The following is a 15,905-nucleotide window of genomic DNA, read 5'->3' on the forward strand; positions in this document are numbered from 1 at the left end:
TGTTTTTTTCTGATACTGAAAATGTACAAAATGTTTTCATTAGGTTAGGTTAGATTACATTAGATTAGATTATCGTCACACTGCACATAGTCAGCCATGGTATGTCCAACATGATAGAATGAAAAGAAGCTCTCCTCCCGTTCCCTGTGGAAGTGGTACATTTTTGGCTTGTCTGTTTTAAACCCTTAAGTTTAGAATACAGTAAATAAACTGGATGCTTCCTTGCAAGCTGGCAGGCTTGCTAATAGTTAAAGTCATCTCCCTGATGCCGTAGCCAGCATATTACAGTTGAGCAGTGTGGTATAAACAAAGAATAATATGATTGTAAAGGTGGCAACAGGGGTGTTATTTCATGTCTGCAGTATTTAAAAAGTCCTAATCAGGTCGGGTCTGGAACCAGTTAGCCATGATAAACTGTAAAGCAAATGTCATTTCCTCTCAAACACAGCAAAATCAGAGGTCTGCAGTGGTCTCTTAGATTTTTCCAGAGCTATAGCTGCACTAACGCCAAGATAGAACGACATTTCAATCTCTTGTAATGACTTCACATAAAAGCCTTCTCATGAGTTCATCGGTGTGAAGAAGAAGCAGCAGCAGGAATTATTAAAGGCTAAAGATTAAACTCTACAGCACATATTAATTTATTGGCTGCCAAGCAACTAGGGGTTGCACACGACTTAAAAAAAAGGCCTTTATCCCGAGCTCCATGACAGCCACACGTGTTGCGTGGCAGTGTGATACACATTGCTGCCTCCACAGAGCCTGTGCAGCATTTTTTTTAATGACAAATCACTGCATGGCTTCTGTGATGGTAAAATTTGCTGCATACACGTTTCTATTTGCCACATGAAACTATTATTTCTATTGAATGATATCTGAAATAGCCTTAGAGCAAGTCGTGAAATTAAAAAAAAGAAAAGACTGAATGCATATGATGGGGGTGATGGGGGCACTGCAACTTATTGTTATTAAAAGATGCATTGGTCTTCTATCATGCACCCTGCAGATGTAATTATTTCCACTATAATCCATTTTCTTGGCCTGAAGTCACACAAAGCTTTATCTGATAAACCTGTGGCTTCTCCATTTTCCAACGCGCTGATCTATACAAAGGGTCAATGTCTAGATCACTAGCCACTAGCAGTTGTCTTCTATTGAAATGATAGGAGTCTGATAAAAAGAAATAAAAACTTTGGAGCAACAGGATAGGAGGTAGGACAATTCAATTAAATTCATTTTCTACTGCTTACCCTTACAAGGGTCGCGGGGGCGCTGGAGCCTATCCTAGCTGTCTTCGGGCGAGAGGCGGGGTACACCCTGGACTGGTCGCCAGCCAATCACAGGGCACATATAGACAAACAACCATTCACACTCACATTCATACCTATGGACAATTTGGAGTCGCCAATTAACCTAGCATGTTTTTGGAATGTGGGAGGAAACCGGAGTATCCGGAGAAAACCCACACAGAGATGGCTGAGGGTGGAATTGAACTCGAGTCTCCTAGCTGTGAGGCCTGTGCGCTAACCACTCGTCCACCATGCAGCCACATTTGCGATTTCAAAGTTTATATTTACATTAAATGTCAATGATGTACTTAAATTGTGCTTATAGATTAGTTAAATAGCTGTAAAGCCAGATGAAATACACTTTAAATATTCACATAATAGTATGCAAAAATGGGTCACACATCTAATATCACACCGGTGCGGCTTGATACTAACGAGGCATCAAGTGTCATTGGCTAATTTGCATATCATTTGCATGTGACATTAGAGATGATATAGGATAGAAGAGACAAAAAAATTACAAAAAACATCTTAATTATGTAAAATAAACTTGATTCTTAGTTTGTTAATTTAAAATTGGCCACCACTTCATAAAAATAAAATAATTATAATATTTTATCTCTGCTAATGCCTCTTAAATTCTAGGCAGTATAATAATTATATTCGGCCTCCACATTTTATCTTAGTGAGGACTACTTGGAAAGATTTGTTTTAGATCATACATTAAGCATATGTGACTCATGGATGCATAAAGCTCCACTATAACCGATGTAACCGATGCCTTGCGACTGCTTTGGGGCGGGGGCGGACATCTCAGCAGCACCCGCCGCTGTTCAGTGAGAACAGAAACTGCAGATTAATACGTGCTTTCACTTTTAAGTCCCCAAATACCAGAAAACTCTCCAACAATGCCAGAAAAAGTAGCTAGATTTCTAATCACTTTTGAGGAAATATTCAAAGTCCGGTTCCATTAATGGACCTCAACTTTCCGTAATATCGCACAGAAGGTATGATGGACAAGATTAGTGGTTTTGAACTTGTGACTTTTTCATACCGTGGTACACCAGTAACCTGCCACTGGTTGTTTACATTGCGTATTTAATGTCAGATCGAAAACTCCATCGACCACGAATGAGAAATAGTAGTACTATTTTTCCAATGGATAAGCCTTTAGCTCTGTAGTAAGATTCTGTTATAGTGCAGTGGAAAAGGGCCATATGATTGGCATTTAGTTGCTTGCTACTCTGCTATACCGTTTGTTTTTAAAAGCCTAATTTCAATGTTTTCCTCTACACAAGAGCAATCTTTCAAAGAGGAGCATAAAATAATGCAGCCAAATGTTGTGTATTTACGCCCCAAACAGCAATTAGGAGATTATTCTTGCATTCTTGCCAAGTGATCATTGCTGTGCTCTCCAGACAGACTTCAGCTCATTGTAATGTCAGACATGTCTTGTCTGAGGCCCGCTATCACCATGCAAATAGGCAGTAAGCAATAATGGAGAGCCATCATAACGCAACGACTGCCTGCTGGCGTGATAGCACCGAGTACGTAGTAGGTGATGGCCGTCATGGACCTGCTGCCTCTGATGAGCTGGTGGCGGTGGTGGTGGTGGTGGTGGGGGGGGTACGCATCATGTACTGTCATCGCAGGTTGGCCACTTATATGGCCGCACATTATGCATCCAAATGGCCTACCGCGTTTGCTATAACTGAACGACTCATTAAACTCAGCCACCTGGTTCCGTGCTCTTTGGGGATATGACGTATGTTTTACGCACGTTTTAGGTTAATAAATACACCACATGGTGGCGCTGTTATTAAACCTCAATATATGACTCTCACTGTAACTTTAGGGTGTTTAGAATAAGCATGTACACCAGGGGTCTCAAACTCAATTTACCTGGGGGCCACCGGAGCTAGGTTCTGGGTGAAGCCGGGCCGCATCAGGTTTTCAAAAAAAAAACCCAAAAAGCATTTATTAAAAACTGGAAAAAAAAAATCAATAAAAAAAACGATCTTCAATGCTTTTGCTTCTGCTATACCCTACACTTTTTCAGTACTTTGGTTCCGGTTTTCCACACCAAAATATCTGATAAAACATTCCACTGTTCTCAAATATCTCAATTTTTATTTTTCTATACAAAAAATAAGATTAAAAAAAACTAATTAAGAATAAAGACAATAAATCAATCAATCAGTAATAAATAAGTAAAATAATAAAACAGCAAATAAGAAAAACGTAAGAGACCACATACAGTTGGTAGAGAATTTTTTTTTTCAGATTCAAATGTACAGTATTAACAGTTATTTAACCTTTAACATGAACATTAATGAAACTTAATAATTTTACCCAGCAGCGTCGTAACTTTAACAACATGTTTGATGACATGCTTTATCTTGACGTGTTTTTTCCGTTTTATTCCAAATCATATCCTGCATTTATTTTACCCAGCGTCATAAGCCTTTAGCTTCATTGCTAATCCAAAGCAAAACAGGGCGGGGTAACAGTATGGGCGGGTCAAAATCATGTTAATTGTGTCCGGTGTGCACACAGCTTTAAGCTGTTATTTCAACATTAAACTTTGGTATCAAGGTGGGGGCCTCAAACTAGCGTCTCACGGGCCGCATCTGGCCCGCGGGCCGCGAGTTTGAGACCCCTGATGTACACACATTTAGGGGACTCACATGCATCCATCCATCTATTTTCTATGCCGCTTATCCTCACTCGGGTCATGGGGGTATGCTGGAGCCTATCCCAGCTGACTTCCGGCGGAGGCGGGGTACACCCTGGACTGGTCGCCAGCCAATCACAGGGCACATATAGACAAACAACCATTCACACTCACATTCATACCTATGGACAATTTGGAGTGGCCAATTAACCTAGCATGTTTTTGGAATGTGGGAGGAAACCGGAGTGCCCGGAGAAAACCCACGCATGCATGCATTTTTTATCCTTAATATCCTTATAGAAGGGTGAGATCTAGAAAGAAACCACCTGACTGTATTTTTAGCTTTTCACAGTCTGGACTGAGTGGCTTGAGACTGCAGAATGGTTCAATCCACAATTCCATTTTCTTCAAAATGTTTTGTGTAAACTGGTAGTAGAAAGTAGTTTCATGCATAAATAAGTACACAATTTAGGAGGTAGTGTCACGATGTGGGAGTTAGCCTCTGTGACAGTTCATTTAGTTTCCTTTCATGCCTTAGTTCCTGGTTCATGCCCTTATTTTGTATTCTTCAACACTTCCTGTTTTCTGTCGCTCTGCATTAATCCCTCGCACCTGTTTCCCATTTCAGTGATGTCTATTTAGTTCAGGTGCGTGCTCCTTACTTTGGCCTTTTTCTGTTTGTACATGCTAGTTGTTTTGCTGCATTGCATCACTCATTAAACTAAGTTTCTACCTGCACTTGGTCCTCATCTCTGCATCCTGGGGTCGCAACGCAACTCTGACAAGCCGCACCATGACAGGTAGAGCCTCCCTGATTGCTGTTGTTCATATGAAGCATTTTGTGCAAAAAAAAAAAAATAGCATAATTAGGGCATAAGAATCTTTTAGCACATTTACAGGGCCATTAGGCTTGAGGATTGCACTTGCAAATCACTCTGAAAAATGGATGTTCAACCTGAAAATGGATTTTTTTTTTAAACAAAAGCCCCCAAAATGTATGAATCACTTAGTGAAGGTAGGAACATAACTGTCTTGTACATATATCAAATGGCTCTGCCTTGCATATTAAATATGAGCTAACCTGAGGTGAATATTAAATAAATCAAGGATCACAGAAAAGGCCATAACTCTTAATCATCGTCATCATCTTGTGTGTAATGAAAGGATCTTCGCAGATGATGGATGGCATCTTATATTGCAGCACAGACAGAGATTGATTTTCTCTGAAAAATAGATACAGTTATTAGAAAAGCGTATGGATGTATCCGTTTGTTTGATCAGCCAATTTGTACCACCACTGTGGGTGATTTCTTTGACCTCGGTGCTCGAAAACATGCTGGTTTAATGCACCGCTGTCATGTTACATCACACGTTCCATATCTTATGTGTCATGTCAGTCGGACTCATCAGAAGCTTGCGTCGGAGCAGGGAAACATTTCAACAGTAGCATTAAAACACAACCAGGAGGCAAAACATCACATCTCAAACAATGAAGCCAATTTCAGTGAAGGAAAATCTATTCCGTAGCAATTGTTGCTTTTATTTAAAATAAAATTGTTGGTTAGTAGAGGGATGTCTTAACTTTTTCCGAAGCGGGCAGGAATGCATGTTTTTTTATATTCAACTCATCCATCCTTCCATTTTATATACCGCTTATCCTCATTAGGGTGGTGGGGTATGTTGGAGCCTATCCCAGCTGACTTTGTGCGAGAGGCAGGGTACGTCCTGATTCAATACCAAACATGTTTTGATAAACTATAACGCCCAATCCCAACAAAGAGGCATAACAAGGTGATGATGCAACTCTCCACTATAGTATTTTCACTGCAGAACAATTTTAAACCATAATAAAAAACGCCACAAGGTGGCAGAAGTGCATTTGATAGCTCGGCAGTGATCGTGAATCCTCTTTAGGGTGGCAAGCAAACTCCACACAGAGATGCCCAAATGGAGATTTGAACCCAGGTCTTCCTGATCTCCTGACTGTGTGGCCAACATGCTAACCAGTCGTTCACATAGGTGAGTTCCAAATATGAAAATTGTCAATAGTTCCTGGTGTTATATTTGTAAATAAATTGCTATTTTGATGTTAAAAAAACAACCTCTTTTGTATTGCTTATGTTGTGGTATAGTTATTTTGATATTTCGGCTGTCACAAAAGCAAAATATATTTGTCAAAGTTATGTTTTTTTTCTGATGAAAGAAAATCTATTACAGAGCGTTCGCCATACATTTTTTTTGGTTTCCCATTTGCAAGCATTTATGTTTGACCGTCGATTTAAGTTCCATCCTTGCTGTCCAATTCTTTGTAAACAAGTGTTGATATTGTATTTGTGAATCATTCACGTTTTTCTCTCTGTATTGTTGCCTGGTGACAGCACAGCTATTTCAAACACATGGGCACGATATATTTTGGTACTAATAACTGTGACTAATCTTCTCAGTTTAAACAGATGGACAGTGCAGTCTGTTGCATTCTACTTGCCTTTATTATCCATACATGCAGATTTATGGGTAATCATTATGGGTGCCACCCTGCCTCTCGCCTGATGTCAGCTGGGATAGGCTCCAGTGAGGATAAGTGGTAAAGAAAATGGATGGCTAGATGGATGAATATTCCAATGAAGCAAGTTTATCCTATATTTTGCTATACGTAGGTGGGTTAACCTGGGTTCCTTTTCTCCAATCTGGCCTAACTTCCACTAAGTTCACTTTATATGGGACAACTATGAGCTGAATGGGACTTTTTCACTGTTTCATAGGAAGACATTTTGCATGGTGATTCTTTTCCCTTCGGGGATCGCCACAGCAAATCAATCCCCCCATCCAACCCTTGTCTTCACCAACTACCCTCATGTCCTCCTTCACTACATCCATAAACCTCCTCTTTGGTCTTCCTCTACGCCTCCTACCTGGCAGCTCTAAATGCAGCATCCTTCTACCAATATATTCACTATCTCTCCTCTGGACATGTCCCAACCATCTCAGTCTGGCCTCTCTGACTATCTCCAAGGCCTCTAACACGTAATGTTCCTCTGATGTACTTGTTCCTGATCCTATCCATCCTGGTCACTCCCAATGATAACCTCAGCATCCTCATCTCTGCTACCTCCAGTGCTGTAGCCTCAATGGGGTACAAGCCAAGTCCTTATTGTGTGTATGTAGAAATTTTGCCAACGCAATTATGCAAATCAAACATTTTGCATGGTAGTTGCGTCAAATGCTTAGCAAACATTCTACGATGGGGTGGAAGAAAAAGGTGCTTCAACGCATCGAACCTTACCAGCCGCGTGGAATGCCGTTGGATGACCAACCCTTTGACCATTGTTGATACTTTTGTTGGCTCATAACACACTCAAAGCACGGTTTGTACTTTTGAGCGGCATGTTTTGTCAATATTAGTGATGCTGTAATATTTGGTAAATTAAATAAACATCTCCAAGTGTGCGTAAATTCCAATTAAATCTAACTGTTATTGATTTTGGTAGCAGTCTTGAGAAGCAGGAAGTTATCTGTATCGGCTTGAAAAAATCAAGGTAAAATAAAAGTAATTCATGGACAAATTGCTTGTTATGGAGTCTGGATGGACTCCCCTTTTAAAAGAAGAGCATTGGAATTTTGTTTTAATAGAGTGGAGCTCCATGTACCAGATGAGCAATCTCACTTTGTTCAAGCCCTCAGCTACTGGATCCCCCCCCCTTCATCATAGTAACACACATGGTGCAGAGCAGGCGGATTTAAAAACTGGTGAAATTGTAATAGAAATGTGATGAAACGGAGAAGGCGGCAGGGCGAGAACAAAACAAGAGCAGTCAAAAGGATTTGCGAGTGAACAAGAGTGGTACACATGAAAAGATAATGAGGGGAACAAAAAAAGACTTGTTAATAAGAATTTTTTTGCCTCTTTGTTGCTATGGTGGAGGGAAGAAAAAGTTGAACAAAAATCCAGCAGGCAGACACCGTAGCACAGGTAGTAATACCTGCAAAACAAGAACATGATAGAGAAAGCATGAAAAGACAAGTCAAAGACAAAAAAAAACAAGTCAAAGAAAAGGAGAAATCCCCCATTAATACTTACGGTAGATCACTATGGTCCTTACTTCCTGCTCCTACTGGGTAAAGACAGGCTACTGCTTTCTTTTACTGCAGATAGTCAATGTATGTTGTGACATTAGAGGTGTAACGGTACATGTATTTCTCATTGGAGTTTTCAAAAAAATTTACATGTGGTACACATTAGCATATTTTATCTTGCAGTTCAAAGCAAAAAGTCAGCCAAGAAATGGCTCACATCTAAAGGAAAAAGTACACTCGTTTGCCAAGGTATGACTGTCTAAATGACAATAAAAGAAATACCGACAGTGTTCCAGTACCTTCTCACTTCTCTCAACTCAGTGACAGTAGATACAAATTACTTTAGTCTTGTTTTCTGTCTCCATTTCTGCTCAATATTTAAAACAGGATGAAAAACAAAGGAAATTTGGAGAGCCATACTATTATACATTTTTAACTCTTAACCCAACCTAATTTGAAATGTTTGAAAAATGACAACTTTATTTGACTTTGTTTACGTCTCAGAATATTATGACTAAAAACATGTTTTGTTTTTAATATTTAAACTCTATGCTACTAAAATGACATATTTTTTTCCCAACAATATTACATTTTTTAATCATTATCTGACTTTATTCTCATAAAATTCCCTTTGCATTTCTGCTGTTTTTTTCCCCATCAGCTATATCAACTTTTTTATTTAAAAAAAAAATCTTTGCGTAATTTTGACTTTATTTCCACAATATTTAGACTTTATTCTGATAACATTCTTACATTTTCCACATTTTTATTTGTTTTCTCTGTTTTTAACAATATTACGACTTAGAAAGTCTTACACCTAGGTACCTAGGGTTTAAACTCGGGTTGTCAATGTTAATGACTCATTAACGGAAGTTTCTGGAAGGTGCATTGTCGCAAATCTTAATAATAATCCTTTCTGAATCGTTGTAGTTGCACATGGAAACGTTTACCACAAAGATATCCCCTACTTATTGTAGATAAAAATATATTTCTATCTCCGATTAAATGCTATTAATTTGAGTTAACTATGGACAGTGTGATTAATCACGATCAAATATTTTAATCGCTCGACAGCCTTAGTTTAAACACATCAAATGTCTATTTTTCCCACATGCAGTTATTGTTGGATTGACTGAACATTTTGTATGGAACTACCAAAGTGCATTGTATTGTTGTATTGTGTTTTCATATGTGAAAAACATACCGGATGTCATGACAACACTGGAAATGGAAGCAATAACTGTGATGAATTTGCAGGCATAGCAATGAGCACATGGGACTGTATACAATATTTATTGATGATATCATTTCCATGTTTTTTTTCATTGTAAAGACAGACATTGGCTTTTACAGGGCATATCTTTGAAGAGGGGGGGTACAGCTCTGAGTTCCTGGGAATGTTCCTGTGAGGGGCACATACAAAGATTTGTCGAGGTGGACGGTGTTGAGAAGGTAAGAAGGATTGACGCCGCTCGGATTAAAAGTAGTCCAGGGCAGCACGAGTCTAAGGCTTCTTCTGTGAGTGTGTGCAAAAAGTACACTGTCACCAAGATGAGTCATTTAGGCTTTTAGGATGTCAGTATGTCCTTTCTCCCCCAGAGACCGTTCCAAAACATTTTCACAAACTTCAAGAGCCATTTTTAAATCCATTGACAACCACAAATAATGTTTTTTTTGTTTTTTTTTTAAACAAGGGTTTCTGAAAGGCTTTCAAGAGCATACATGTTAATCCACTTTCAGAGCCCCTAAAGGACAATATACAGTAGTCACTTCGTATAGTAGAAATATGTGAAATTTGGATTTACAAGGTTTTGCCAAAGAGCAATCTTTCCGTTTGTTTTTTTTTTTTTACACAAGTATAAAAATATATGAAAGGAAAATGCTGTGAAGTACAAATACATATTAAAGTGTTGAACTTGAAGTAGACCTTACATGCCAGTTGCCAGTGTATACTGAAAAGAAAAATACAAATAAAACTGACCAATAGCTATATCACTCAAAATACACTTTGCCGTACTACACACGGTAATAATTACAAAGGAATATTAGGGCAGCACCGAAAAGTGACAAAATAATGACAAAAAACAATCATAATATTAGGAGAATATATATATATATATATATATATATTGAAAAACTATCTATAGAAGTTTGGAATATTGGGTCAGTTTCCTAAAATTCAGACTTTTTTTTTTTTTCAAATTGGCTTTCCTGTAATACAACATTATGACTGTTTTCATCGTATAATTATATTTTCTTTTCAGTGTGGCCCTACTATTCTTTCATAATAATCATTATTTAAAGTGAAATATAGTTAAATTAGATAACGACGGATGCTTTTTGTTTAGATTGAAACCATTATCTTAGTCCATCGTGTATTGTATACAGTGAAACGCTAGTAAACAATATTATAATAACAAAACACAAATCTCCTATACAGAAACATCATAAGCCAGTTCTGTGTTTGGGACCTTTTTAGTGTGTAATTGTTATATCGTTAGGAGTGTGCATCGCACTGACCTGAGATGGTTCAAATCCGGGGGCTGCTATGGTATATCGTTACTTTATTGTGTGAAAAGTCGGTACAGGTTAAGCTTGATTTGGCTGATTCCTGGTACAGATTGCTGCAAAAGAATACTACATTCATGATTACATCTTCAGCTTTGGCAAAAACCCTCCACTAAAATAGCTTAGAAGAAAAAGTGACACTGTGAAATATACTATGTACATTGTTTCCCACATCGGCCTATGCGTTCCCTTTTATGATACAGTATAAATTATATTGGGAATCTGTTTTTTTCAGTTCTGTAGGAAGCTCATTATTATTATTTTTTTATTTACAGAGGTTATACAATATATTCCAATTGATTAGTAATGTTATATCTGATATTTACATATTTTTCTAGAATTTACCTATCAACAGGATGGGCTTTAAAATCATCTTCATTTATTAAAAAAACATTTATGACTTTTTAGTACAACTGAATCATTTTCTTTCACTTACCCATACAATAAACTCATTTATCAGAGAAAAGGGATGTTTAAACTATCAATAACGTACACAGCACAAGGTCAGGCTCCTAATGATTGGCATGTAAACACCAGGTCCAAGGCTCCAAGGTCAAAAGTGAAATTAGTTTGAGTTAAAAATGTATTATAGACATAAAATAGTGACTGAATTTGATTGGGATGCCAGTCATTTATCTGCATGCGGTGCATTGTGGCTATGTTTTCGTAGACACCTGAAATATTACGTGCTCGCTTTACACACAATCTGGATTAACACATCTTTCTTGTTTTCGGTAAACCCCAAAATCGACCTGACCCCTTAAAGACACGAAGGAGGAGAACTAGTCACTTCATTCATTCATTTTCTACCGTTTATCCTCACGAGCGTCGCGGGCGTGCTGGAGCCTATCCCAGCTGTCTTCGGGCGAGAGGCAAGGTACACCCTGGACTGGTCGCCAGCCAATCACAGGGCACATATAGACAAACAACCATTCACACTCTCATTCATACCTATGGACAATTTCTCCTAGCTGTGAGGTCTTCGCTCTAACCACTCGACCGCCGTGCAGCCCAGTAATAAAATTATTTTTCATATTAAAAATTTTTATAAAAATATGTAAACTAATAGAAATCAAAATACATCCAAATTAATATTTTAGTAATTAATTTATTTAATTAATTTATGTAATTAATCTATTTATTTAATTTAATTTATTTAATTTAATTTTAAAAATTATTATATATATATAATGTCAGTGTTTTTTGTACATTTATTTTTTGGCAATATTCATTCATTCATTCATTTTCTACCGCTTATCCTCACGAGGGTCACGGGGGGTGCTGGAGCCTATCCCAGCTGTCTTTGGGCGAGAGGCGGGGTACACCCTGGACTGGTCGCCAGCCAATCACAGGGCACATATAGACAAACAACCATTCACACTCCCATTCATACCTATGGACAATTTGGAGTCGCCAATTAACCTAGCATGTTTTTGGAATGTGGGACGAAACCGGAGTCCCAAAACCCACACATGCACGGTGGCCGGGCGGTAATCACTCTCCACCGTGCAGCTGACTACAATTTCCAAAACTGAATCAAATTGAATCCCCACTAAGACATCGAACATACCAAGTCAAAGGGCCAATGTCTATATTGCGGATTTAAATGTTAGTTTTGGAAAGTGTTTCTGATTTACGTCTATATTTATAGTTGTACAATTAAAAACAAAAGTACACTATTGTGGACATTTATGTATCACAGTCCCACTGAGGTATTTAATTCCCCCCGCCCCCAAACATATTTAAGTAAATAAAAAAAGTTGAATACATTTTTCGAACTTGTTGGAATTGTTTCAAATCAGTTGTGTTCTACGGATGTATGAGTTGATAGGAGCTTTAAGCAGCGGCATGAGTACAATGGTGCAGCCTCTATGGCTTTTAGCATCTTTGTGTGCAAAATGTTTTAGAAAATTCCACTTTCGGAATGCAAAAGTACACTGTATATTTGAAAATAATATAATTGTATGAGCCTACTGTTCTATGAATGATCTGGTTTATTCACAGTCTTGTCATCAGGTTAGAGATGAATGTTATTAGCTGAGGTTTGTGCTTTTATGCATGTGCTTTTTATGCAACTACGTTCTTTACTTATTAGCACTTCTAGTATGCGGTTAGCTGTCTTTACAGAAATACTAATGAATGAAGTATTGGTCTAATTTAATGACATTTTCAAAGCTTATTCATACGCATATTATTATTTTTGTTGGTAAATAGTGTTCTGAAAAATGTATTTACAAAATGTTAGTCTAGAATTAATTATTAATAACATGAAAAAATGCAATAGTACACATCTCAGACGACCTGATACTCAATAATAAATGAGTACTAAATTTGACATGTATATATTTTGGCAATAACTGACTGTACTGCAAATAATAATAATAATAATAATTAAAAAAAGATGATTTTTATCACAGGCACCTTTTGTTTTATCCTCCCTCTGTAAGGTTTTCATGTGTAAGTCAGCAAATGTGGCATTCCAAGACATGATGTGTACAGTCCTGGTTGTAGTGTGTCAGTCCAGTTTTTCGAAGACACAGAAATAAAATACTTACATGAAATACATCAAAGAAATCAGCAACATATCGGATCTGTTATTTTCTCCGCTGTCCTCGCTTTTAATTGACGTAGTAAAGCCAGTAAACGATGTTGAAGAAGGAAAAGACAGTTGGGAAGATCATCCGCGACCATTTGTCTATGGAGTTGACATCAGTCAAGTCTGGTATGTTGATCTTTAGCTGTGAGGTGCGCCTCCTTAGTCGACTCTTCTTCTGAGTCATATGGCGCTCCAGCGTGTTTCGGCCAAAGTTGTGACGGGCCAGCCCTGCTTTGCGGTACTGTAGTGTGGAGCTGTCGTATGTGAGCATGGTGTTCCGGGGGTCGTTGAGACCCAGAGCTAGCTCTGTAATTCCCATGTCGTTCTTGATATCGAGAGTACTCAGCAAAATGTTTTCATGTTGGTCCATCTGCTGAAGGGAAACATCAAGTTTGGCATATTTCAGAGAATGGACATTTTGAGTTGCCAAGTCACAGCCTCAAAACAAAAATATCTGTAATGTTATTTTTTTTCCAAATACTTATTTGACTCAATCAAATACACATTAATATACAGTAATCCCTCGTTTATCACTGATTGAGACTTGAGACCGTGATAAGTGAAATTTTGCAAAGGAGTCCTCATTTATAAATCAAATATTTTGTTTATTTTATTCTGTAATCGGTCTTCTAACTTAGATTTTTTTGAATTATTATAGCCAACTAGACCTTGTATTACCCAATATAGTGGACATTATAAGAGAAAATAAGCAATTTAGGGGATAAATAAGACTCATGCTCCTGTGTGTTGCTATAAATAGAATGGATTATGGATAGTAGACCATGTTATTATTATGATGACTACTATGTTATTATTATTGTGCCTGTTGTGAGATAATTCAAACCTGCAACAAAAGCCTGTTGTTTTGGCAATCAATGCTTTATATTTGTATTTTAGCTCATTTTGCAGTTTTTATCCTTAAATGCTCAATTAAAGCAAAAAATGTCTAAGAATCTGACATATTCAACCATGAAACAGCATTATTTATATATTTATATATATTTATTTTTAAAACCAAGATAGAGTGAAGCTGCAGAATTCGAGGGACGACTGCATAACTGGATTAAAAAAAAAAATGTGTGTCTCTCTAAAATAAAACTACCAAAAATATGTATTTACTTTCTTTCAGACTGAAGATATTTGCAACCTCAAGCAGCCCATAAAATAAGTCCATACGGCATCTTTTTTTTTTTACCTTATTCTTTTGGTCGCCGAGTCCAATGGCAGTATCGTCCATAAAAATCGGTTCCCACATTGAGTCATGAACGTCGTGCTCCCTTTGTTTCATCCTTGCATACAAGGTGTCATCTCGGCCGACAACATTGCCCACCAGCCACTGCAAGTGCACACGATCACCATGGTTACCAAGCAAGTACTGGGATGGAGTTTTTGCTCGTGTAGGCGGCTTTAAGTTGGCAACATGCAGTTTATGCAATAATTGTTCCTCCGGTTCACAAATAATGACACAAGCTTATGTGAACGGCTTCTCAGAGGATTCTTGTTTTGATTTGATAGGATTAGCGGTAATATGTTATTTTCATCACTGTACACATTATTATAGTGGTAATTTTGGGTTGAGATTATGCAAAAGCAAAGGCGGCTACATTCCAGAAAATCTGACATCTGAAAATCTGGGATCAACCCCAATTTAGCCGAGAAGCAGTAGTCTGACATCACATAAAAATAGTGGTAAAGACACACAATATGAGTAGTTCTCACAGATACTATCAAAATTGGTCATATTAAAGAACAAAATGACTCAGTAAAGATGGCTGATCATACCAATCTTTGGCTATGTTTTTTGTTTACATTCGCCTTGTAGGTCTCGCAATGGGAGCAAAAGTATAACCAGTGTTTTATTTCTAGTTTCATCATTTCTATGATATATTTCTTACTAACTACATGAAAATGATTATTTTGGGATATAGTCAACTCAGAATTCCACTGCTGGTCTTACCTTATTTGGATCCATTCTCATCTTTTCATTGTTGGCTATAGCCGTCTTCTCGGCTGCCTTCTTCTGACGTTGAGGGCCTTTTCCAAAGAAGATGTAGTTGACCAGCGCGTACTCCAGGAGGGCCAGAAACACAAAGACGAAGCATCCCATGAGGTACATGTCGATAGCTTTGACGTATGGGATTTTGGGGAGGGTTTCTCTCAGATGGGTGTTGATGGTCGTCATGGTCAGCACCGTAGTAATACCTGGAAAAAAAAAAAAATCATCAGGGTAAAGTGATTGGAAACAAAATATCCTGCTAATTGTCCACTATTGATCCTGTCCGTCTGTAAAACTGAGCGGCTTACCTGGATGACTTTAATCCTTGTATTGGGAGACCTGTTTTTAAATTTAAATGTCAACCTTGTCTTGTTCATTAGCAGTCAACTCCCGCTGAGACGGTGATTAGTTAGATTGATCTTGCATTTAATTTTCCTCCAGTCTTGGTTGTAATGCAAGAAATCTGCATCTGTTTTACAGTCACAATGAAATAACAGTGTTGTTGCATGACCATCAAAATGATTATACATCTGTCACAAAGCTGCCAGCTGACCATCGACCAGAAAAGGACCGAACATTTTAATGCCTAAAAACAAGGTCATAAGAAAGCTCCCTGAATCTCATATAGATTGAGAGGTGACTAAACATTTTGCCAACTCCGCTGACCCGTTTCCATTATGAGGCATTACCTTTTTCTTTTCATTAAAT

General features: G+C 37.8%; 1 protein-coding gene and 1 long non-coding RNA gene across 8 annotated transcripts in view; one reads left to right on the forward strand and one right to left on the reverse strand.

The window, feature by feature from the left end:
* The first annotated feature begins 4,639 nt into the window (after positions 1 to 4,639).
* On the forward strand, positions 4,640 to 9,450 carry LOC131138369 (uncharacterized). The gene is made up of 3 exons (XR_009132083.1): positions 4,640 to 4,763; positions 5,878 to 5,982; positions 9,391 to 9,450. It is a non-coding gene; the product is annotated as an uncharacterized LOC131138369 (long non-coding RNA).
* The window catches only part of LOC131138364 (gamma-aminobutyric acid receptor subunit beta-2-like), a 213,119-nt gene continuing 206,516 nt past the window's right edge, over positions 9,303 to 15,905 (reverse strand). For 6 of the 7 annotated variants that reach the window (XM_058087211.1, XM_058087212.1, XM_058087209.1 and 3 more), the window contains 3 exons: positions 15,159 to 15,403; positions 14,397 to 14,537; positions 9,303 to 13,574 (listed from right to left, as the gene is read on the reverse strand). In XM_058087211.1, the coding sequence (XP_057943194.1) occupies positions 13,224 to 13,574; positions 14,397 to 14,537; positions 15,159 to 15,403 (737 nt within the window). In that variant the 3' untranslated portion in view covers positions 9,303 to 13,223. The remainder of the gene's footprint in view (positions 13,575 to 14,396; positions 14,538 to 15,158; positions 15,404 to 15,905) is intronic. The other variant, XM_058087210.1, reaches the window with a different exon arrangement.

Source organism: Doryrhamphus excisus, chromosome 11 (genome assembly GCF_030265055.1).
Source record: "Doryrhamphus excisus isolate RoL2022-K1 chromosome 11, RoL_Dexc_1.0, whole genome shotgun sequence".
Lineage (NCBI taxonomy): Eukaryota > Metazoa > Chordata > Actinopteri > Syngnathiformes > Syngnathidae > Doryrhamphus > Doryrhamphus excisus.